This window comes from Nicotiana tomentosiformis, chromosome 8 (genome assembly GCF_000390325.3).
Source record: "Nicotiana tomentosiformis chromosome 8, ASM39032v3, whole genome shotgun sequence".
In the NCBI taxonomy this organism is placed as follows: domain Eukaryota; kingdom Viridiplantae; phylum Streptophyta; class Magnoliopsida; order Solanales; family Solanaceae; genus Nicotiana; species Nicotiana tomentosiformis.
In genome coordinates this window covers 23,480,929-23,507,132 of record NC_090819.1, presented here as the reverse complement: position 1 = coordinate 23,507,132, position 26,204 = coordinate 23,480,929, and the positions used below count along the sequence as shown (strand labels likewise).

General features: G+C 40.9%; 1 protein-coding gene across 1 annotated transcript; it reads left to right on the top strand.

Moving 5' to 3' along the window:
- The first annotated feature begins 13,705 nt into the window (after positions 1-13,705).
- LOC138897188 (uncharacterized) lies at positions 13,706-15,584 on the top strand. The gene is made up of 5 exons (XM_070183148.1): positions 13,706-13,901; positions 14,256-14,500; positions 14,577-14,675; positions 14,777-15,001; positions 15,153-15,584. The coding sequence occupies exons 1-5, from the start codon at positions 13,706-13,708 to the stop codon at positions 15,582-15,584; spliced, it is 1,197 nt and encodes a 398-aa protein (XP_070039249.1).
- Positions 15,585-26,204: the final 10,620 nt, after the last annotated feature.

Sequence of the window (26,204 nt, the reverse complement as noted above, 5' to 3'; positions counted from 1 at the left end):
TCTGACTCTGAATCTACGTTCAAAACTCAAAAATCCGCTTTATGAAGTTTTACACAAAACCCCCCAATTTCTCTTTAAAATTCATAAACCAATTGGCAAAAATGAAGGTGGGTTCATGAAATAAAATCAAAACCAAGTGTAGAACACTTACCCAAATCCTTGTGATGAAAATTGCTTCAAACGTCGTCTCAATCTGAGCCCCCAATCTCAAAATATGATAAAAGAACCAAAAACCTCGATTTATTGCATTCTGCCCAACATCTTCGCTTTTGCGAACAATTATCCACTTCTGCAGCGTTGCTTTGTGGCGTCGCTTCTGTGACACAACCTCCGCCTCTGCGGAACCAGCTGAGAACTCGACCCTCGTACCTGCAGACAAAATACCCGCTTCTGCGACATCGACGGTGCGAGCCACTATCCGCACCTGCGCAATACCACGCTCCTGTGCGCCATCACTGCGCACTTGTGCACCCGTATATGCGCTCCAAACCTATGCTTCTGCGGTGTTCCTCACCCAGCCTTCACCTCGCCTTTTTGACCCCTTCTTCGCTTCTGCGACCATCGCACCTGCACAAACCAGCCGCAAGTGCGATCACACTAACGATTTAGCCAAAAATGATTCAAAAAAATCCGAACCTTGTTTGAAACTCACCCGCTCCCCTCAAGAACCCGTCTGAATATACTAACAAGTTCAATAACATAACACGGACTTACTCGAGGCCTCAAATCACACATAACAAAATCGAAACGATGAATCGTACCTCAAATCAAACTTAAATGATTTTTGAACTTTCAACTTCCAAAACTCGCGACGAAACATATCAAATCAACACGGAATAAACTTAAATTTTGCACACAAGTCTCAAATAACATAACAAAGCTATTCAAATTCCCGAAACCACAATCTGGATCCAATGTCCACAAAGTCAACTTCCGGTCAAACTTATGAATTTTTCAAACCTTCAAATTTCTAATTTTTTGCCAATTTGTGCCGAAATCTTCTAGAAACATCCAAATGCACATCTGGGCATACACCCGAGTCCAAAATCATCATCCAGACCAAACAAAACCATCAAAACTCCGGTCTGGGTCAAATTCACAAAAGTCAAACTTGGTCAACTCTTCCAACTTAAAGCTTCAACAATGAAATTCATTCATCTAATTTGATTCTGAATAACCTGAAAACCAAAACTGATGATTCACATAAGTCATAATACATCATAAGGAGCTACTCATGCCCGTAAACTACCGAGCGAACTGCAACTACTCAAAACAATCAGTCGGGTCGTTATAAAACTTAAGTTTAATCACTAATTTTATCAATGCATGACTAATAGTTTCTACTCGACTTGTATCAAGGTTGAGTACGCAATCGATTGTTTGCAATCGTTATGATGGATGTTTATTGATTAGGGTTCAGTTTTAAGGTTTAGGGTTTGGGATGTAAGTTTTATAGACCATGTAATAAGTTTATTGTGGCTAGTGGTGGATGGATGGTTATTTTGAGGCTAATCCCCTCGAATTTCAGGGTTATGCGTGTTGTTAACAGTGTTATCTGCCATCTTTTGTGATTTTTTCTAAGACAAAATAATCAAATCATGTTAGTAAAAAAGGCAATGATTAATTTAATTGCGCGGCTGTCTAGGCCCCACAGTGGGCATCAAACTATTTACCCGTAAAATGGTACAGTTAAATTTATATGTAGTATCTAGACAAGAACTAATTTATCCTGAAATAATATAATAAGTGAAGAAAAGTACAATACTTAGCCTTAAAATATAGATGAAATAACAGAGATGACAGTTCCAGGAACAAAATTTCTGGGCACGGCAATGATGAGATCAAAAAGCGGGAAAGTAAGATTGTATTAAGCTTTGTATAGAATGTAGTGTAAGTTTAGCCACAAAAAATTTGTGTCTTTTACAATGATAACTGGTCTCACTATTTATAGTTGTGTCTATGGAAGGAGGTCCTAGGATCGTGCCCTCCTTTAATGTTAATTATGAGGGTCATTGATGAAGATGTAATGGTGAACATAAATGTAAAATTCTCTATAACGGGCCGTCACTCATAATGCTATAGAATATTCCTTATTAAATTCTACTGGGTGCAGAGCATTTAATACACCTTTATGAATGTTATCCCTTCCGGTGACAAGCGGAATGGCTGCGTTCGATCTTCGGCCATCCCCGTCTTGGGTTCCACGTGTCTTTCCTTTAGATGACCGCGTGTCATATCATATTTCACTCTATAGAGATAGTCCCCCTGCTTTACGGTGACATAACTTTGTGTTACCGGGAAGTTGGTAGAAACACTCTTTTAGTGGGAATTACTATAACTCTCTCTGAAGGCTTCTGATGGTTGATTAGACGTATGTCTCTCCATATTTAATGCCCTGAACACTCGTCATCCCACGATTTAGCACAGCTTTTGCCGATTATCGAGGTAATCATGGCCATGAATTTTGTCGCCTAAATTTTACTTATACGCATCATTCATTTCCTTTGCACTTCATAATTTCTCAAGCTTCTGATTTGCATCTTTGTTCTCCATCTTTTCTTTAATTCTCTTCAAACAGAAACCTTTTCCTTCTTCATATTCAATGGCTTCTTCCTCCAAGCGTGCCGGTTCTTCAAAGAACAAGAACAAAGCCGGGGACTCTGCTCCTCCAACGGTGGGTTCCATCATCCCAAGAATACTTAGTACCATAAAGGATTTTGAAGAGAAATTCCCTACTGCTAACCCTCGTACATGGGCTGTTAGTAGGTACCCTTCTTCCATTCGTCCTTCCAGTATTCCTGCTATGAAGGAAAACTGCTACTGCCATGAGTTGGACATCATTTCTCCTGATCTATCGTAGCAAGTTACCCTTCGCAAGGAAGGTTTTACATACTTTTACACGTATCAATTCACTTTGGGTGGGTTTTATTTGAGTGGAAAGCTTGATTCCGTAATTGCAGAGTTTTACCTCCGCTACCAGGTGTGTTTGGCACAGGTAAGTCCTTTAGTAAGGAGGACGGTCGCCTGGCGTCGATGCTTGTGCCAGGAGACTAGAGAAGAGCTAACATTAGGTCGTATGATGAATCTCTACTCCCCCAAATTTTCCGTGGGGGTATGATTAACCTCTGAAAACGTGGTCACCATACTCTGTTGACTAGCATGGATGATAATAACGGTCGTGGGTGGACGGAACGGTTCGCTGCAGTTGTCACCAATAATATCATTCCGACAATGGCTTCATCCTTTTCGGTCGCTTGGAACCGCACTCATACCGAGCATCCTGTTGGACTGGTGAGATCAGAAGATCTTGGATGTCAAGACGCCCGAAACTCATTTGTGGAAAGAACTGGCCCTTAAATATGGGTGGAAGGCCAAAAATCATGGTAATTTTAACTTACCTTGCTTCCATTTTTTTGTATATGGAGAGCTTGGTCGAACCCTTCTTACTTGTTCACGAAATTAGGTCTATCTGCATGCTTTGTTGTTGTCCTTGAGAAGGACGTCTTGGCTGATCCTACTGATGCAGTGAGGCTGCTTTAGAGGCACTTACTCCAACAGGTATCTCCGGGCCTGTTTCGGGAGCAAACACTTCTTTACGGAGTCCCCGTCCGGAGCATAAACAACCGAAGAGAAGACGTTCCTCCACGGCCGGGGAAAAGAATAAGAGGGCGATGGTGACTGGTCCTCCCTCCGAGCCGGTCATAGACACTATGATGATTGATGATGATAATGAAGCTACTGATGAGGGAGCTTCTCTACATAGAAGGTGACAATCCTTATCGTCTCAACAGGATGCTCGGTACCGGATCCTTATGTGTCCAGTACTGCAGGGCTGAGTACCGGATCCCTGTCGTCTTTGGTTGGTGAGTGTCTATCCACCAGCACTGCATTTGATGCAACTGCTTCTCACCCTTCGACTCCATCAGCTTCATCTCCACCTTCACCAACACCAACAACTGCTACATTATTTCCACCTTCATCCACTCTTCCACCAGCAACTGCTACATCATCTGCATCGGCCGCAGCTGACCATGGAAAGGGTGTTCCTCTTCCCCAGTCCCCAGTGCATGGGAATTTGGGGACAAATTATGTTGCCCCTTCCGAAGATCCACAAAGGAGGAGGAATGTTGTCCTTTCAGTCTCTACCGGGTGCAACCTACTCTCCCGGCCAATGGAGCTTACTAACTATCTGAAGCCTGTGGCTTCAGAGATAGATTGGGAAAATATTCAAGCACTCTCGAGGGAGTGTTTTTTGAACAATACCATGCACAATGCCGCAGCAGTACGTTCCTTTCTTCCTCTGTTATTTCTTCTACTTTTTTATAAATGTATTATAAGTTTTACTTCTTCTTCTTTTATAGGCCAACTTTCTTGCTTTTGAGGGCCTTCGTTGGTTGATTCATGATAAGGAGGAACTTATATCTGAAAGGAATCATCTTATGGTGGAACGGGACCAAACTGTTCTCCGCCTCTCAGAACTGGAAACCAAAGCTACTGAGGTTGTTGTTTTGGAGGCTCGTTTGTAGCAAAGCGAGCAAGAAGTGGTAACGCTTAGCCAAGAAATTGGCCTGATGAGGGTTAGATTTGATGAAGCCAAGGCCAAATAGGCTGAAGTCCAGGACGTCGTTCTTGCTGCAACCGAGTGCGAGGTTGCTACTGCAAAAAAAGTGTTTGACTTAGAAGCGGCCTTGAACTCTAAAATCGAAGAGCTTGCTGCTGTGAGGGAGAAACATGCCCAGTTGGAAGAGAAGTACAAGAAAACTATCGAGCACAATAGGATCTTTAGTTCTACCATCTGTGACCTTGATGTTAGACTTAGATATATTAGTTCCGCCTTGGAAAGCCTTTCTGCTGAGGTTACCCAACTCAAAGAAGAACTTAAGCGCTGAGCGGCTTCCCTTGTTGTTGAAACAACTTATGCCATGTACAGCATGAGGAGAAAACCCTTGGAAGAGGCCAAAGCTGGTATCATTGACTTTGATTCCAAAATTCCTTTGCGTTTTGCTATGTGTAGTCTCGGATGCATTTTCCTCGAAGCACTGTGGTTTCGAGCATTATTCCTTTTATGTGAGGGTTTCTATAAGTATTTGGGCAAGTTTAATTTTTTTGTCCTTTCGTGTGTGTCTTCGGGTGCATTTTTCCTCGAAGGCATTTTGATTCCGGGCACAAATTCTTCCAAAACCAACCTTTAACATGAGGGTTTTCATAAGAGAGGGCCCTCTTATGTTTACGGTGCTCTTGAATAGGACGTCTCCCGTTCATTATGGCACTAACATTTGAAGTACTTGTTTAACTTTCAAATGACAAAGTTAGTTCATCGTTCAAATAAGAAACAAGATAAAAACAAAAGGATTTCATTTCATATAATTCCTTCTATTTTCAAAGTACACAAGCATTTATTATGCTAAAAAGAAATTGCAATTACTTGTGGCTATCTTGTACAACTTGTTTCTAAGGGGCTGGGTGCGCAGTCCCCGGTCTGATAATGCATTTTGTTTCCTGATTTTTATTTTTCGGTTGACGTGGCATTCAAGGTTTTCGTATCCTCATATCATTCCTCCCTCCCCCCTTCAAAGTGTTCGAATGCTAAGAATGAGAATTGGAACACTGGAAGTCTTGTGCCTTTAAAGATTCCATTATTGAATTGCTAGATAATCCCTAACTCGGCAACATACCTTACTTCCCCTTAGGATTTCATGCTATCGAGCAAAAGACTATCTAACAATCTTCTAGTGGTTTGTGCTCGTGAACGGTCGGGTAACCTTTGTTCGGTAGCAAACTTAACTTCCCAGTGAGAATTTTCTATCGAACCAAAGATTAATCTAACCGTCTCCGAGTGGAAGCTTGTTTGTTTGCCTTTCTATCAAATGTCTTATTGCTGCTATCTTCGTAGTATGCTTTCTATTACTGCCTCATTAAAAACCTTGCCAGAAAAACAAAATTGGGACAAAAACTGAACAAAGGGAAAAAGAGTGCAGCACATACTTTCCGCTTGAATAATGTTCATCAGTAATAATATCTTTTGAGGTATGCCACATTCCAGTTGCTAGGAAACATGTCTCCATTTTGGTTCTCTAACGCATATAAACCTTTCCCAGTGATATCTGAAATCTGGTAAGGACCTTCCCACGTTGGACCTAGCTTCCATGTGTTGAGCTCCTGGGTATTTTGGGTTACTTTCCTCAGAACCAAATCTCCTACTTTGAAATAATAGGGGTTGGCTCTTCGATTATAATATTGCTTTATTCTTTGCTTTTGATCTGCCATTCTTACATGCGCCAAGTCCCTGCGTTTCTCGAGAAGTTCTAAGTTGATTGGCATTGCTTCGTTGTTCGATTCTTCATTTGCCCGAAAATATATCAAAGTGGGTTCACCCACTTCCACCAGGATTAGGGCTTCAGCACTGTACACAAGGGAAAAAAGAGCTTCTCCTATGCTCGATTTGGCCGTTGTTCGGTAGGCCCATAAAACTTTGAGAAATTCTTCGGGCCATTTTCTTTTTGCTGCTTCCAACCTTTTCTTGATGTTTTGAATAATCACTTTGTTTGTTGACTTTGCTTGACCGTTTGCGCTCGTATGATAAGGAGAAGATGTGATCCTCTTTATCTTCAAATCTTCGAGGAACTTTGTAACTTTTGCACCGATAAAATGTGGCCCATTGTGGCATGCTATCTCTTTTGGTATTCCGAACCTGCAAATTATATTTTCCCATAGGAAATCGACCACTTCACATTCTCTAATCTTCTGGTAGGGATCTGCTTCCACCCATTTAGAAAAATAGTCAGTCATAATTAAAAGAAACCTTACCTTTTCGGGAGCCGGTGGCAACGTTCCGACAATGTCCATCCCCCATTTCATGAACAACTATGGGGACAGAACCGAATGTAAGGGTTTTGCCGGTTGGTGTACTAGTGGTGCGTATCATTGGCATTTATCACATTTTCGTACGAAGTCTTTGGCAGCTTGTTCCATGCGAGGCCAGTAATATCCTGCATGTACCAACTTCAGCACGAAAGCATTTGCGCCCAAGTGATTGCCGCATATTCCTTTGTGGACTTCTCTCATGATATAATTAGCTTCTAACGCTCCTAAGCATCGGGCCAGTGGGCCTTGGAAGGATTTTCTATACAATTGGCCTCTCTTGAAGCTATAACGTGTAGCTTTGGCGCGTAACGCCCGTGATGTTTTGGGGTCTTTGGGCAACTTCCTATGCTCGAGATAATCGTTTATTTCATTTCTCCAGTCCCAGAACAGACTAGTCGAATTTACCTCATAGTAACCATCCGTATCAAGGACTGAGTTCATCAGTTGACTAATGTCCAGGACTCCAATCACTTTGTTTTCGTCGATGATCCTAAGTTTGCTAATGCATCCGCTTCTGCGTTATCCTCCTTCGGGATATGAGTAATTGAACACTCCCAAAATCATGCCAAAAGAGCCTGGACCTTTACCACGTATTGTTGCATACGTTATTCGTTGGTATCAAAGATCCCCTAGACCTGATTTACCACCAGTTGCGAGTCACATTTGATTTCGATAACATCGGAATCAAGTCACCGGGCCAATTCGAGCCCTGCAATCAAAGCTTCATACTATGCTTCATTGTTAGTTAAAGGGATCATCCTGATGGCTTGCCTTAAGGTATCCCCCGAAAGCGTGCTTAAGACTATTCCAAGTCCGGACCCTTTTAAGTTGGAAGCTCCGTCCGTAAATAAGGTCCAAACCACCAATGTCGATTCTGACACCATTACTGCCTCCTTGGTCGCCAGAGGCAGTAGTCCCAGACTGAAATCGGCCACGAAGTCAGCCAAGATTTGTGACTTAATTGCAATCCTTGGTTTATATTATATGTCGAACTCACTCATTTCGACTGCCCATTTGGCCAATCTGCCCAAGAGCTCGGGTTTACGAAGGAGTTCCGCAAAGGGAAAATAGTCATCACAGCTATCGGGTGGCATTTGATATAGGGCCTTAGCGTCCGAGCGGTGAATGCGAGAGCTAAGGAAAGTTTTTTCAAATGTGGGTAGCGAGTTTCTACTCCCGTTAAAATTTTGCTAACGTAATAAATGGGAAATTGCATACCTTCGTCCTCCCAGACTAAAACCGCAATTACCGCAACTTCTAAAACTGCGAGGTAGACTAGCAATGTTTCACCTTCTTTTGGTTTTGAGAGTAATTAAGGGCTTGATAAGTACTTCTTTAGGTCCCTCAGATCCTGCTGGCACTCCGATGTCCATTCAGAATTATTTTTCTTTTTGAACAGTGTGAAGAAGCGATGACATTTTTCTGACGACCGAAAAATGAACCTGCTCAAAGCTGATAATCTTCTTGTGACCCTTTAGACTTCCTTTATGTTTGACAATTGATCTGGGATATCCTCTATGGCCTTGATTTTGTCGGGGTTTACCTCAATTCCCCTTTGTGAGACAAGAAATCCCATAAACTTTCTAGAACTAACCCCGAATGCGCTCTTTTTGGGATTAAGTTTCATGTTATGCTTTCTCAGGATGTCAAATGTTTTTGAAAATGCTTAAGGTGGTCACCTACATTAAAAGACTTAATGAGCATATCGTCTATATAAACTTCCATAGTTTTTCCTATTTGCTTTTCAAACATCTTATTTACGAGCCGTTGATACCTGGCTCCGGCGATTTTCAACCCGAAGGGCATCACATTGTAACAATATGTACAAAAATTCGTTATAAATGAAGTCTTTTCCTGATCTTTTGGGTTCATCTTGATTTGGTTGTACCTGGAATAAGCATCGAGGAAACTCATAAACTCGTGCTCGGTCATGGCATCAATCATTTGATCGATATTTGGCAGTGGGAATGAGTCTTTTGGGCACGCCTTATTAAGGTCTTTATAGTCTACACACATGCTAAATTTATTGTTATTCTTAGGAAATACTACTACATTGGCTAGGCAGTCCGAATATCTTACCTCTCGGATCGAACCGATATTAAGCAAGCGGGTTACCTCTTCTTTGCCGAATTTATTCCTGGCCTCAGCAATAGGGCATTTCTTTTGTCTTACCGGAGGTACGTTGGGATCCAAACTTAGCTTGTGCATGGATACTTCCATCGGGATACCTGTCATATCCTTGTGCGACCATACAAAACAATCAGCATTAAATTTAAGGAATTCAATAAAACTATACCTGAGCTCCGGGTGCAGTCCTGTCCCCAAATAGAATTTTTTTTCTAATAATTCTTCGAACAATGCAACTTGCTCCAGTTCCTCCGCCGTGGACTTCGTTGCGTCCGTCTCTTCTGGAACTTGGACATATCTCGGCACACGATAATGGTCTGGCGACTCTGCTCTCGGGCTAACTTCTTCTAGCTCGGGAGTAGGTGTCGGTTCTTGCAGTTGCTATGTCGTGTGCTCCTTCCCTTTGCTACTAGAAATTGAAATTGCATTCATCTCCCTTGTTTTCGGTTGATCACCTCTTATCTTCTTGATTCCTTCGGGCGTTAGAAACTTCAGTAATTGGTGATATGTTGATGGTACAGCTTTCATCTCATGTAACCATGGCCTTCCCATGATGATATTGTATCCCATGTCGCCATCTACTACTTCGAAGAGAGTTGTTTTCATTACTCCTTCAGTGTTCGTGAGCAGCAAAATCTCTCCCCGGGTCGTCTCACTCGCAAGGTTGAATCCATCGAGGAGCTTTGTTGCCGGAATAATGCTTCCAGTGAGTTTAGCTTACTCCAATACTCTCCATTGTATGATATTAGTCGAACTTCCTGGATCTACTAGAACACGTTTAATCTTAAAATCCAACACATTTAAAGATATTACTAGTGCATCATTGTGTGGTAACAGTAATCTATCTACGTCCTCCTCCGTAAAAGTGATATCGTCTTCCTGGAGTCTTTTACTGAGTTATTGATACTTTCGTCTTCTTCGCTGCCAAAAAGGTGACCCCATTAATCCCATTCCCTCCGAACATCATATTGATCATTTGGCATGGGGGTTATTCTCCTCCTTTCGAAGGTTCCGCCTTGCCTCTATTACGGCCGTAATTGTTCTTAGCTCGGTCACTCAAGAACTCTCTGAGGTGACCATTCTTCAATAATGTTTCCACCTCTTCCCGGAGGTGTCGGCAGTCCCTTGTTCGGTGGTCGTTCGTCCCATGGTACTCACACCATAAGTTGGGATCTCTCTGGCTGGAAACGGATCTCATAGGTCTCGGGAATCATGCCTCTTTAATGTTTCTCATGGTTGACACCAACTAAACTATACTGACGTTGAAGTTATATTCCGATAACTTGGGGTAAGAGGGATCCTGAGACCCTAACGTCTCTTTATCCTGAAGTGATCTATTGTTTCGACCACGATCGGTCCCTCTGTCAACGGTGAACGTTTTTGCTACACGTAAATTTCTACCACGGCCTTCGGTCCGCTCGTAAGGCAAAATTCGACCCCTCGAAGTCCGTTTGTTCGCGTCGCAGTCATCCTTTGATTTTTCTCTACTCTTCTCCCGTCCTTTGGCTGATGATGTAGAATCAACCTAGTCATCTTTGATCCTTATCTTTGACTCGTACCGGTTGTGGACATCAACCCAAGTTGTTGCTTAAAACTCAAGCAGGCTCTCCTTCAGCTTCCGGGAAGCGTTTGAGCTTCTCGGACTCAATCCTTTGGTAAATGCTTCAGCTGCCCATTCATCCAGGACAGCGGGGAGCAACATTCTTTCTTTCTAGAATCGGGTAACGAATTCTCATAATAATTTGGATTCTCCCTATGCGATCCTGAATATGTCGGCCTTCCAGGCTTGTACTTTTCTAGCTCCGGCATGAGCCTTGATGAAAGAATTTGTGAGCATCTCAAAGGAATCTATGGAATGCTTGAGTAATAATGAATACCACGTTAGAGCTCCCTTCATGAGAGTTTCTCCAAATTTCTTTAGCAACACAGATTCAATTTCGTGAAGAGCTAAATCATTTACTTTTACCGTCGTTGTGTAGGTGGTGATATGCTCATGTGGGTCTAAAGTCTCGTCATACTTTGGCACTTCAAGCATCTTGAACTGCTTCGGAATTAGTTCTAGTGCTGCAATCAGCTTGTACGGCAATTGAGTATACTTATTCGAGTCTGGGCCTTTCAATACTGGTGGTGTGCCCGGGATTTGGTCCAAGCAGGCATTTACTTCCCTCATAAATCATAAAAGTTCATTCTTGAATGGGTCGTTCTTGTTGTTGAGACCGGATCTGCTCCCCCCAGCCCCATCGGATCCAACTTCACCCCTAGGAGTGTCGTTGTTGACTCTCTGTGTTGTTTGGTTTGTGGTCACACCGGGAGGACTTGGATTTCGCCTGTTTGCATTATTCGAAGCCCCTGATAGCGCCTACTTCAGCTCCATCATAACCTTAACCTGCCGCGAGAGATGGGCTAGAATGATTGCTTGTTGCTCTTGCAGGACCCTCACCGCATCCATGACATGCTCCTCATCAACATCATCGGGAGTTATTTCCCGAACCTATCAAGTGAACTGCCTGTCATGCACCGGTATGGCGTCATTCCCCTTATTGCGGGTGTCACTGATCGAATCCTCGAAAGGAGGTTGATCATCTCGAATTTCAGGGTTGTGCGTGTTGTTAATAGTGTTATCTTCCATTTTGTGATTTTTTCTAAGACAAAATAATCAAATCACGTTAGTAAAAAAGGCAAGTATCAATTTAGTTGCACGGCTGTCTAGGCCCCACGGTGGGCACCAAATTGTTTACCCGTAAAACAGTACAGTTGAATTTATACGTAGTTTCTAGACAAGTGAACTAATTTGATCTTGAAATAATACAATAATTTAAGAAATGTATAATACTTAGCCTTAAAATGTAGATGAAACAAGAGAGATGATAGTTGCGGGAATAAGGTTTCCGGGCACAACAATGATGAGATCAAAAAGCGGGAAACTAAGATTGTATTAAGCTTTGTATAGAATGTTGTGTAAGTTTAGCCAGAAAATTCATGTCTTTTACAATGATAACTGGGCTCACTATTTATAGTTGTGTCTAGGGAAGGAGGTCCTAGGATCGTGCCCTCCTTTACTGACAATTATGAGGGTCATTTATGAAGATGTAACAGTGAAGATAAATGCCAAATTCTCTGTAACGGGCCGTCGCTCTTAATACTACAGAATATTCCTTATTAAATGCTACCGGGTGATGTGTCGTAGAATTGCGGCACTTTTAATACTAATTACATAGACTTTAGCTCGTCTTTTAAAGCATTGTAAGTCATTTCTTATGTAGTTTTGGTGGTTTGCAGGAGATAAGACTTGAAGAACCACAATCATAAGATAAGTTGTCAAATAGCTATGAAAGGATGCAAATGCGGCCGATATGCGATCACATAACTGATATGTGGGTCGCAAAAGTATCGCATAATGAATCAGTCTGTTCTAGATGTTGATCGCCATGTATGCGATCAATTATGCGGTCGCATAATAGTTATGCGGACTGCATACTGATCGCACAATAATAAGAGTAATTATCTGAAGGATGATATGCGATGGATTATGCGGTTGTAGAAGTGATATGTGGGCCGCATAACTGAAATGCGAAGGAAAAGACTAGACGATTGTCAACCAACTCTGTGATGGAAATTAAGTTCTGCGGACCGCAAATGCCTTCTACGACCTGTTCTGCGGTCGCAAAATATCTCTGAAGGGTATTTTTGTCAGGTTTTGACCACGACTTTTAGATCATTATAAATAGAATGATTAGGGTTTTGTGTCAGATCTGTTCTGACAGAAGGAAGGTACACTTAGAGCATTGAATACACCATTATTTTGGAAGCTGGTGAGATAAAATCCAAGAGTTTGTCTATAATTGTAAGCTTCAAGACTTTATTTATTACATTGTTTTTGTATTCTAGTATGAGTAGCTAAGTTTAAATACTAAGGTTGTGAATCATATGTGGGTGTAATGTTAATGTGTGTTCATCAGTGAATGTTTATATAATGGTTAGTCGATTTCTATTCATTTCTCATACTTCATTGTAGTTGATGGTTGCAAACATTGACTAGTGCCAATTCATTCTATCTTTACTTGGGAAAGTAGGTTAGAGTTTGGTAGAATTGAATAGCAAGAACTCAAGGCTCTAAACCTTGTTTAATAGAATCTCTTAGGGATAAGTGGGTTCTACTTGGCATAAATTGGTTGTTCTTAACTATCACTTCTTTTATATTCGGGAAAAATCATAAAGAGGAACTACTATCTAATTATTGGAAAATACTAGTTAGTAACGTAGGAATCATTTGCATATCAACGGGCTTTCCATTAAAAAAAATATAAAATATGAACATCATTAGCATTACATTCCATTGATGGAGACATAACCTTGGTTTCTTAATCAATTTAATCAAATCATATCAATGAAATAGCTTTTATTGATAATTCACAATTACAACACTCACTTTTTAAGCTAACGGAGTAGGATTACGACTTAAGTCAAGTTTTACACTTCTCAAGTAACCTTTTCACACCTATTCTCTGTGGGATTCGACCCCAACCTAGTTGGGTTACTGTATTTGACATCGACTGCCTTACATCGTTTATTTAGGTGTAATTTGAGCATATCAAATTTTGGCGTCGTTGCTGGGGAATACGGTTTTGAAATTACTAACTAGTGTGTGCTTCACTTTACTTCTTCTTCTATTCCACCATACTTTTCTTGTGTTGCTTGGTGTCATTAGGTAAACATGGGCCAGCCGGGAGAAGAGAATGTGTTTGCGGATATAGATGAGTATATTGAGGATACAAATGCGATTGTCCCTCCAATAGTTGATGTTGCAACCTTCAAAGTGAAACACAGTTTAATCCTAATGCTAAAAGCGGAGGGGTTCTTCCGAAATTCCACTGATGATGATCCGACACAATATCTCAGAAATGTTTTGGGTGTGTGTGCGATGCACAAGAAGAATCATGTCTCAGATGATACCCTAAGGTTGAGGGTGTTCAAGTACTCTCTAACTGGAGAGGCAAGACAGTGGATCCAAAATCTACCTCCTAATTCCATCCACACTTAGCCCGAACTTGTCCGAGCTTTCCTAGCAAAATGGTTTTCACAAAGCAAGAAGTCCGAGCTCCGGGATAAAATCTTCTTATTCAAGCAATTACTATGAGACTATCTACATGAGGCATGGGATAGATTCAAGCTATATTTGGTAAGGTTGCCGAATCATGGCTTTCCGGATAATATTCTATTGGAGAAGTTTTACATGGGCTTGCATACTATGAATCATTCAATAGCCAAAAATGCAGCGGATGGTTCCTTTGTGGACAAAACATTTGCAAGGGTCACACAAATCCAAGATAAGATGGCTGAACAAAACCAAGCTTGGCACTCAGAAGATACCACGGGTGGAATTACATATGGTACTCCCTCCTTGACCAACATGATTAAAGATAACCAAGAAAGAGATCAAATAATTGTCGAGCTTACCACCAACGTCAACGTGTTGACGAAAATGTTCACTGAAAGCCAAACAAAAAAGGTAAATGTTGTGGAAGATGTGCAACCGATGTTGAATGAGGAGTACAAAGAAGTAAATTATGTCAACAATCCTCAAGGAGGATATCAAAGACAATCTTACCAAGGTTCAAGATAACAACACCAATGGAGGTCTAGCCCGCAAAGGCAAGGCAACCAACAATGGCGAAATGACCAAGGTAATTCCAATCAAAGAAATTGGAGTAACAACAATAACAACTTTTCAAATCGGAGTTCAAACCCCTCTGTTCCACCAAAGGGGCAATATTCTAATTCTCAGCATTGGAAAGAAAGCCCTTCAAGTGATTCTAAGTTAGAAAGCATGATTGAAAGAATGTTGCAAAATCATGAGAGATCCGACACTTCAATGAAGAATATGACCAAACTTGTGGGTTCTCACACCTCATCCATACAAAAGTTGGAAATGCAAATGAGAGACCTCTCAAGAGAGCAAAATCCGAAGCTGAAAGGCCCACTCCCAAGTAACACAATTGAAACCCAAAAGGTAGTGGAAATGGTCCGACTTCCCATTGTATGGAAATCACAACTCGAAGTGGGAAACTACTTCAAGGAGAGAATGAACAAGTGGTTGAAGTGGAAGATTCTGAACAAGAAGTTGAGGCACAAGTTTTGAAGTTGAAAGACTTTCGAAGAAGGTGAAAATTCAAGAAGTGAACAATGAAGAGGATAAGGAAAAGGTAATAGAGACACCAAAAAATCTAGCACCAATTCCTAGGCCTCCTCCTCCTTTCCCTCAAAGACTTGCTACGAAGGTCGATGATAGCAAACTCGAGAAGTTCTATGACATTCTCAAGAAATTATCGGTGAACATTCCATTTGTGGAAGAATTTCAAGAGATGCCGGGTTTTACTAAGTACTTGAAGGACGTGATCACTAAAAAGAGAACCACCAAGAATAAAGTGGTGAATGTGACTCACCGGGTTAGTTCCATCATTGCAACAACTACCGTCTTAAAGAAAGAGGACCTGGGAGCCTTCACCATTCCATGCACTATTGGATTGCACAATTTTGCACGAGCCCTTTGTGATAATGGGGCAAGCATCAACTTAATGCCCCTTGCTATTTAGAAGCAAGCGGGATTAGGTATGCCTAGGCCTACAAGTATGAGGTTGCAAATGGCCGACCGTTCAATAAAGCGACAGGTGGGAATTGTTGATGATGTTCTTATGAAAGTGGGGAAGTTTCTCATCCTTGACAACTTTGTTGTCCTCGATTGTGCAGTTGATAAAGAAATCCCTATCATCTTGGGGAGACCATTCCTTGCTACCGTGAGAGCACTCATAGATTCGGAACGAAATGTGATCAAGTTCCGAGATAATAACGAAGAGGTTACCTTTCAAGTGAGTAAAGGTATGAAATTGCCACATGCATACAAAAGTATCTCAGTCATTGATGTTGTTGATGAGGTAGAGGATGCAGTCGAGGTGAAGATGGAAGAGGAATGCCTTGGTGAGGCATTGGTGGCTATTTTGGTAAATTTTGATGGTGAAGACATAGAAGGATGCATGGAATCGGTGAATGCATTGGAAGGGCTTGGGTACTACACTTATGCACCAAAGAAGATTTCTCTTAACTTAGAGAACAGAGCCACCCCTACTGCTAAGACTTCAATTATCAAGCCGCCGCAACTTGAGCTCAAACCTCTTCCATCGCACTTAAGGTATAAATTTCTTGGATCTAATGAAACTCTATCTGTAATTGTTTCTTCTTTGTTGAATGATGTACAGGTTGAACACTTATTGAATACCTTGAGGGAGCACAGACAGGCCATTGGGTGGACTATAGCGGATATCCAAGGGATTCTCGCCAGAATTTGTGAGCACAAGCTACAATTGGAGCAAGAGAGAAAACCTAGCATGGAGCATCAAAGAAGGTTAAACCCTTCTATGAAAGAGGTGGTGAAGAAAGAAATCATAAAATGATTGGATGTCGGGGTTTTCTACCCCATTGCCGATAGTCTTTGGGTGAGTCTGGTACAATATGTGCCAAAGAAAGGAGGACGGTGACCAGGTGGAGAGTTTGCATGGACTACCGGAAGCTCAATAGTGCTACTTGCAAAGACCATTTCCCTATGTCTTTTATTGATCAAATGCTTGATTGGCTAGCGGGAAGGTCATTTTATTGCTTCCTGGATGGTTATTCCGGCTACAACCAAATCAACATCGCCTTATATGATCAAGAGAAGACAACATTCACATGCCCGTATGGGACCTTTACCTTTAGCCGGGTGCCATTTGAGCTATGCAATGCCCCGGCTACCTTTCAACGATGCATGATGTAAATCTTCTCGGACATGGTGGAGGATTTCTTAGAGGTGTTTATGGATGACTTTTCTATAGTTGGTGATTCCTTTGAGCATTGCCTTGAAAACCTTAGACAAGTGCTCAAAAGATGTGAGGAAACAAACCTTGTGCTAAATTGGAAAAAATGTCACTTCATGGTGGACAAGGGTATTGTTCTGGGCCACAAAGTTTCCAAGCAAGGCATATATGTTGATAGGGAAAAGATCAAGATCATTTCCAAGTTTCCTCCTCCCACTTCAGTAAAAGGCATTCGGAGCTTTTTAGGGCATGCCGGTTTTTATAGGCGATTTATCAAAGACTTCTCAAAAATTGCAAGTCCCATATGCAAGATCCTCGAAAAGGATGAAAAGTTTGATTTCGATGAGAAGTACCTCAAAGCTTTTGAGGAATTGAAATCAAGGCTCACCACGGCACCTATTATTGTCACACCCGATTGGTCTCTTCCATTTGAACTTATGTGTGACGCCAGTAGTGTAGCTATTGGAGCGGTACTAGGTCAACGGCATAATAAGATTATTCATCCTATCTACTATGCAAGCAAGACACTCAGTGGCGCACAAATGAATTACGCTGTGACGGAGCAAGAACTGCTTGCTATTGTCTATGCGTTTGAAAATTTCCGGGCCTATTTTTTGGGCTCCAAAGTGAGAGTCTACACCGATCATGCTGCTCTTCGCTACCTTATGGCGAAGAAGGATGCTAAACTAAGATTGGTTATATGGGTTCTTTTGCTACAAAAGTTTGACTTTAAAGTCAAAGATCGGAAAGGAACAGAGAATCAAGTTGCGGATCACTTGTCTAGGCTTGAAGAGGCAGGGAGACCAAAAAAAGATCTTGAAATTAATGATTCCTTCCTTGATGAACACATATTGGTATTGTCTATCACCTTCACTCCTTGGTATGCCGACATCGCTAACTTTTTGGTTAGTGGCCTTATCCCCGACGGATTGGAAGCTTATCAAACGAAAATGTTCTTGCGGGAGTGTAGGCAATACTTTTGGGAGGAACCCTTTTTATTCCGGATTTGCGCCAATAACATCATTCGGCATTGTGTTCCGGAGGATGAGGTAATTCAAATTCTCAAAGCATGTCATGACTCCCCAGTTGGGGGCCACCATGGTAGAAATCGTACTGCAGCTAAAGTGCTTGAATGTGGATTTTATTGGCCATCGATCTACCAGGATGCAAACCAAATGGTCAAGGCATGTGATCAATGTCAAAGACAAAGGTTAATTTCTAGAAGGCATAAAATTCCTATGAACTTTGTGATGGAGGTCGAGATCTTTGATGTGTGGGGGATAGATTTCATGGGTCCCTTTGTAAGCTCTTACGGCATGACATATATCTTGGTGGCAGTAGATTATGTCTCCAAATGGGTCGAGGAAATTTCCTTGCCAAATAATTAGGCAAGGAGTGTAACCGTCTTCTTGAATAAGAACATATTTACTCGATTTGGAACCCCAAGGGCCATCCTTAATGATGGTGGCTCTCACTTTTGCAACAAAGCTTTTGCCGGGTTACTCGAGAAATATGGAGTTGAGCACAAGGTAGCCTCCCCTTATCATCCTCAGTCGAGCGGTCAAGTTGAAATTTTCAACCGGGAGATCAAAAACATTCTAGCAAAAATTATTAATGCAAACAGGACCGACTGGTCAAAGAAGCTAGATGATGCATTATGGGCATATCGAACAGCATTTAAGACTCCCATTGGCACCTCACCATACCGGTTGGGTTTTGTTAAGGCGTGTCACTTGCCAGTGGAGCTTGAACACAAAGCTATGTGGGCATTGAAAAAGTTAAATCTTGATTGGGGTGAAGCTGCTAATCTAAGGATGACACAACTCAACGAGATGGAAGAATTTCGTTTTCATGCCTATGAGAATGCATCCATGTATAAATAAAGAATGAAGTTTGTTCATGAAAAGAAGACTTTAAAGCGGGAATTCAAATCCGGTGACTTGGTCTTACTCTTTATCTCAAGACTTAAGTTCTTTCCGGGAAAACTAAAATCCAAATGGCCTGACCCGTTCAAAGTTATGAATGTATCTTTCTATGGCGCTATTGAATTGGAATCCGAGGACGGGACTCGAACCTTCAAAGTAAATGGCCAAAGGGTCAAGCATTACCTCGGAACCATTGGAGAAAGGCACTTGGTAGAATAATTTTCACTCAAGGATGGTCCTACATCAACCCCCACCACTGATTAGCCAAAATGGGGGCAAAATCGTCATGCCGTGACGTTAAATCAAGCGCTTCTTGGGAGGCAACCCATGTGTTGGTAACACTTTTTTGGTTAGATTTTAAATTTTGGTAAAGTTTATTTGTAAGTGTTAAACAGTTTGACGTGTGTGTTAGAATGCAGGTGACCCAAAATACAAGTAAATAGGATGCAAGGGCAGGGGAAACTGAAGGAAAGCAAGCTGAGCTTCAGCTGTGTTCTGCGGTTACAAATGCGACCGCATAAAGGATTTTTGGACCGCATAGTGGTCGCAGACACAAGCAGAAAAAAATGCAAACTGGGCCTTAATAAATGCGGTAAGGATTCACTTTCTGTGACCCGCATAATAATTCTGTGACCGTGGAACTAGTCGCATATCTGTTGCACAGCACTCAGTCACTAACCCATCGCATAACACATATGCGGCCGCATAATATGTTATGCGACGCACTTTTTCACCAGGAAACGCTGAGGTATTAAGCCTTAGGTCTCTCTCATTTCCATCTTTCATTTACACTCCCACACACATGGGTACAAATCATAACACAAAAGAAAAGAAATAAAAGACCAAAAACACTGAGTAAAACAAAATAAAAAAGGAATTGAAAAGGAAGGGGCTTACCTTGCTTGCAATTTAGACCAAAATACTCCATCTTCTAATATCTGGTATGTCCATTTCCATCCTTTCTCTTGCTTAGTCAAATTGAAAAATGCAATGTGCTCTCATTACCCTCCTCTTTCTCCCTAACTCCTTTCTATAGGTAATCATTTTTGAGTGATTGTACTGAAAATCAACGCTAGGGGAAAATACATGTTGTGGGTAAATCGAATTAGGGGGTAGGAATAGAGTAAAGGGGTTGGAAAAGTTGTGAAAATTTGGATAATGTATCGTCCTGATGACTAAGTGTGTGCTTGTGCATTAGGGACTAAGTATGAATTTGATGTTTGTGTATTTTCCTTTGAATACCTTTTTGATTATGAATGATGATCTTTGAGGTCCGCATAACTAGTTTGCGATCTGCAAAATCATCGCAATTTGCATGATAGGAATTTTTCTCAAAACCCATGTGCGGTTGAGTTTGCGATCGCAGAAACGTTTTGCGGACCGAACAATGGTCGTAGTCAAAGGCAGACAAAAGCTATTACTAAAGAACAAAATACGACAAATCTGCGGTCGCAAAGTTGTTCTACGACCACTTCTGCGAACCGCATAATTTGTTTTGCTTCTGAGGGGTGTAATATGAAAAATATTTTGTGGCTCGCAGATTTGTTCTGCGGTCACATAACTGGTAGCAGAACCTTCTTTGTTTTTCATTTCCTTCCCATATGTACCCATGCCATATCATGTACTCACAGTATCTGAGCATTCCTCCCAGTCTGAAGAGGAGGAGGAACAGATTGACCTTGTGCCACCAGTTGACCTCCATGCCGAATCATGACAAAAGAGTGGTGAAGATCTTAGGTTTAAGATCTCCGGCTCTTGGACTCTGTACAGAGATGGCCTGGCAAAAAGAAAGATCCTCGAAGAGAAGCAGCTAGGCTTAAACAGGTTAAAAGAACACTACCCCCATGTGCTAGAAAACATCAAAAAGAGGGGATGGGAGTTCGTCACTCAGGTTCCGGGGGAGTACAATGAGACACTCGTTACGGAATTTTATGCTACATATGCTGCATCCAAGAACGCAGAACAGAAGAGAAATCGTATATTCTTGGACTCTGTCCTAGCCCAAGGGGTTGAAATACTCTATGATGCCTCATCAATAAATGATATATATTTTGACGAATGGGAGCCAGACACGGCAAAATTTGACACAAAGATTGCAAACAAGGAATTCGAGCGTGTTTGGGTGGCCTCTGACATAGCCAAGGGAACTCCATCCTGGATCGCTCCGCACCAGAAGATTCACAAGATGGATCTTACCCAAGAAGGCCGATATTGGCTCAGTTTGGTCTGTTCTCGTATAATTCCCTCAAGAAATGAAACCAACAAAAGTAACGAGAAGGCGATCCTCATTGTTGGCATCATGTCGGGTATCAAGGTTGATGTGGGGGATCTTATATTCCATGAGATTGGGATCCGGGCAAACCAGAAAGAAACCTCGCTCCCTTTTCCATGCATAATCCATGCTTTGTGTAAAGATGGGGAAGTCCCTCCTTGCCCCAAACATGACCGCTTAGAAAAAGCTGTTCGGGACATTGACCTCACTCAGATTTGTGATGTTGCCAATAAAGTGGTCGAAGATCCACTTGAGCCTTCAATCACTCCTCCTCCAGCCTCACCAACACCTGATGCCTCATCAGTACCAGCCACCTCCTCATCCACTCCCATACCAGCCACTGCAACACCACATGTATCACTGTCTGCACTCTCCAAGCTTGGTCTACTAGCACAACATACAAATGCTAAAGTAGACAAATTGATGAAAGAACTTCCATCTCTCATCCGGTAAGCACTGGCCCCGATCCAAACCTCAGTAAGTGCTCTTCAAAAACAACATCTCTCATATGAGGATCTACTCAAGCACTTTGAAGTGTGCCTTAAGAGGGTTGAGCGAAGTGGAGCTGGGGATATGGTTCAACTCAAAAAGGATGTAGCTGAGCTTAAGTCCGAGCTGTATAAGATGCAAATACTAGAGTTTGATTTGACTTCCCTTCTTCCGGTGGAAGGGGAGTAGGGCACTGACACTTCCCACATACCAAGCCTTGACCTTGATTTCACAACCTTCATGTCAGCTGAGGTGGCTCGTGGTACTGAGGTCTTATAAGCTCCGGGCTCCGTTGCACATTTCAATGATCCTTCAGCTGAGGAATCCGGAGAGTCTGATGAGGGAACTGATGAGGAAGGGATACTTGAGGAGGGTGATGATCATAGGGACAACATAGGCAAACAGATTGTTGTTTCTACGGATGCATTGGCTGAGGAGGAAGAAGATGTGCAGACAGCCATTGCACACTCCCTTGAAGATATGGCCGCCAAAGCTACTACCATGACCACACAGCCATCATTAGGTGAGGCTAGCAGCTCCCAGGTCTAAGACCCGGCATCGCAACTAGCAGAGCTTCCTATTTTGGTCTCAGACACCACTACCCAGTCAGAGGTTTCACCCACTGCTCCACAGTGTCAGCCTTCGGCCCCACGGCCGCCTCGGATGTCCCTACCCCTCCAAGCGCCTAATGCGCCCCATGAAGCTCCTAAAATTTGCTCTTACTTTCTCAATTCATTGGGGACAATGCATGCTCTTCGGTTTAGGGTGGGGTAGTCAACTTTTTGCATCTTGTATATAAACTCTTAATCTTAATAGTGTAAATTTGTATATAGCAATGAATTCCCCTTGGTTTTTCTTCGCTGGGTTCTTTTCCAAGTGTGTAATAGTAGAACCATGGCGGTAGCACAAAACATTTTGACTTGTTGGTGCTTTTGTTTTAGCTTCAAGCATGTGATAATTTTTTCTTGATAAATTGCATCCTTCAAATATTGTAAATAAACGGTTAGTCATTCTTGTGAAATCGAGGCTCGCTCTTTGACTTTGTTCTTACTTAGAATCTCAAATATCATGTGATGAAGCTTTGAGTTACCTTGTATTCACTTGAGGGCCGAAATTATGCCGATTCGAACAGTTCATGCATTGTGAGTGGGTAAGAATTTGTGTAAATAATACATGTGCTCAACTTGTAATGTCTAGAACTTGCCCGGTTGGTTTCTCAATGTAATTCTCAGATTGATGATTGGGTGTTGAAATGATCCTAGGCTCTCTTTGTGATTGCTAACCAATTTTTGACCAAATTGACCTCCCTGGTACATTTATTATCCTAGTTACCCCCTGTTGAGCCTTTAACCTTTTATTTGGCTACTACATTACAAACCTTTACCCTTTTGTGAAATAATTCCCTCTTTTGAACCCGTCTTTCCTTGAACGATTAAGAATGAGGCTAAAAGCCTAAGTTGGAGGTGTCTGTATTACCTGGAAATTGGTAAGGTTGTACATTGTATGTAGAAGCAAATACCTCAAAGTTGTGTTTATGAAGATATTCAATCTTCAAAATAAAAACATCCGTATAAAAAACTTAAAGAAAAATATTGTGTGGAGTCTTGTAAAAACTGAAGAGATACTTTGAGGTGATTCTATGTCGGTAACTAGAGGTCAATAAGGGCTATGTGGTTTAAAAAGAAGCAAAATGTATGTAGCGTTCAAGGATGGAACAATCACTATATTCTCAATTATTCGTCCAACCCGTCCCGAAGCCTACACTATAACCCATAAAAAGTCCTTTGTGATCTACAACAAATTATTCCTGATATAGCAATGAGTTAAAATAAGGGCAAGCATATAGATTAATACTTGTAGCACTTAGCCTTGTTTCTGAGTGCAAAAGTGTTTGATTGTATCCCTTGTACATAATTGCTGAGTTGGGGAATTTCTTTGATGAGAGCACGCATGAATTACAAGATTTAGCAGAAGTTAGGTTTCTTGAAGTAGGATACAAGTGCATATCTAGATGTGGGTAGCACTCTGTGATTGCTCTTGAGGCTCGAAGTTTACAAACTGATTATTCAAATTGTTATATGATATTTGTCTTCAAAGAAGGGTGAATAAAAGAAGTTACATGCTTGTTATCTAACAGTCAGCACCATCCATAGTCACTACTGCTATGTGATCTGTCGGAAGTAGATTAGTATTTGATAGGTTGACTTTGTTTTAGTTGCTAGAGGGCAAGCAAGAGTCTAAGTTGGGGGTGTTGATGTGTCGTAGAATTGCGAAACTTTTAATACTAATTGCATAGACTTTAGCTCGTCTTTTAAAAGCATTGTAAGTCATTTCTTATGTAGTTTTAGTGGTTTGAAGGAGACGAGACTTGAAGAACCAAAATCATAAGAGAAGTTGTCAAATAGCTATGAAAGGATGCAAATGCGGCTGATATGCGATCGCATAACTCATAGGTGATCGCATAACTGATATGTGGGTCGCAGAAGTATCGCATAATGAATCAGTCTATTCCAGATATTGATCGTCATGTATGTAATCAATTATGTGGTCGCATAACATTTATGCAGACCGCATACTGATCACACAATAATAAGAGGAATTAGCTGAAGGATAATATATGATGGATAATGCGGTCGCAGAAGTGATATGCGGGCCGTATAACTGAAATGCGAAGGAAAAGACTGGACGATTGTCAACCAATTCAGCGATGGAAATTAAGTTCTGCGGCATGTTCTGCGATCGCAAAATATCTCTAAAGGGTATTTTTGTCAGGTTTTGACCACGGCTTTTAGATCATTATAAATAGAATGATTAGGCTTTTTGTGTCAGATCTGGTCTGACAGAAGAAAGGTACACTTAGAGCATTGAATGCACCATTATTTTGGAAGCTTGTGAGATAAAATCTAAGACTTTGTCTATAATTGTAAGTTTCATGACTTTATTTATTACATTATTTTTGTATTCTAGTATGAGTAACTAAGTTTAAATACTAAGGTTGTGAATCATATGTGGGTGTAATGCTAATGTGTGTTCATAAGTGAATGTTTATATAATGGCTAGTCGATTTCTATTCATTTCTCATACTTCATTGTAGTTGATGGTTGCAAACATTGACTAGTGCCAATTCATTCTATCTTTACTTGAGAAAGTAAGTTAGAGTTTGGTAGAATTGAATAGCAAGAACTCAAGGCTCTAAACCTTGTTTAATATAATCTCTTAGGGATAAGTGGGTTCTACTTGGCATAAAGTGGTTGTTCTTAATTATCACTTCTTTTATATTTGGAAAAATCATAAAGAGGAACTACTATCTAATTATTGGAAAATATTAGTTAGTAACGTAGGAATCATTTGCATATCAACGAGCTTTCCATTAAAAAAATATAAAATATGAACACCATTAGCATTACATTCCATTGATGGAGACACAACCTTGATTTCTTAATCAATTTAATCAAATCATATCAACGAAATAGCTTTTATTGATAATTCACAATTACAACACTCACTTTTAAGCTAACGGAGTAGGATTACAAATTAAGTAAAGTTTCACACTACTCAAGTAACCTTTTCACACATGTTCTCTGTGAGATTCGACCCCAACCTAGTTGGGTTATTATATTTGACATCGACCGCCTTACACCATTTATTTAGGTATAATTTGAGTGTATCACCGGACGCAAAGCATTTAATACACCTTTATGAACATTATCTCTTCTGGTGACAAGCGGAATGGCTGCGTTCGGTCTTCGACCATTCTCGTCTTGGGTTCCACGTATCTTTTCTTTAGATGACCACGCGTCATATCATATTTCACCTTATACAACTATATCTTGGTCAAAATAATTTTTTTAACACACAAAAATATTGTGAACTAAACTACTACATTATTTTCCAAACAACAAAAGCCAGTAACAGAACAAACGACAATCCTGTGATTTTCTTCTTTGCTTAGTTCTTTGGTTCTTCCGTATCTTTAACTGATTATTCTCTGTTTTAACCAGTTGAATTTTTCCTCCAGCTTATTCTTCAGATTCTTTGAGTTTCTCCTTCAAGATATCTATCCTTTGTTCAGCATTGTAATATTTCTCTTCGAATATCCAAATTTTATTTTCTGATACTCTATAGTACTTTTGATAAGATCAATATTTTCCAGACCATACAAATTTATTTTATTTTCTCTAAAACCGTCCAACCCGTAACGAAATTCGTTGAAGCCATCATCGATCATTTGTTTTTCATCTACTTCTAAAATTGATGGTGGTGGTGATGGTCCTGTTGATGCTCTACATTTGAAGCTTGCTAAAACCTTTCATCTTCTACTTCATCTGCTTCTTCAGCCATATATATCTTTGTACCGAGCCTTGTACTATTACTTGAACATCACGAGATAGTACGTAAATCATCTTCATTTTTTATGAATGAAAGAGGTATCTTTTCCCTCGTCGGTGCATAACTAAGCATGTAAATGATGGACAACTGCCTCAATGAACATGTTAATTGGCCACATTTAGTAGTAACATCAGCCAAATCATTATATGTAGCATTGCTACAAAAATCAATAGGTATTTGAATTTTAAGTCCAATCATTTGTCCTCAAATCCATTCACTAAAATAATGATCACATATGAATATATAGTTTTCTATTACTAAATTCTCAAAGGTCGATTATAAACCAATGGT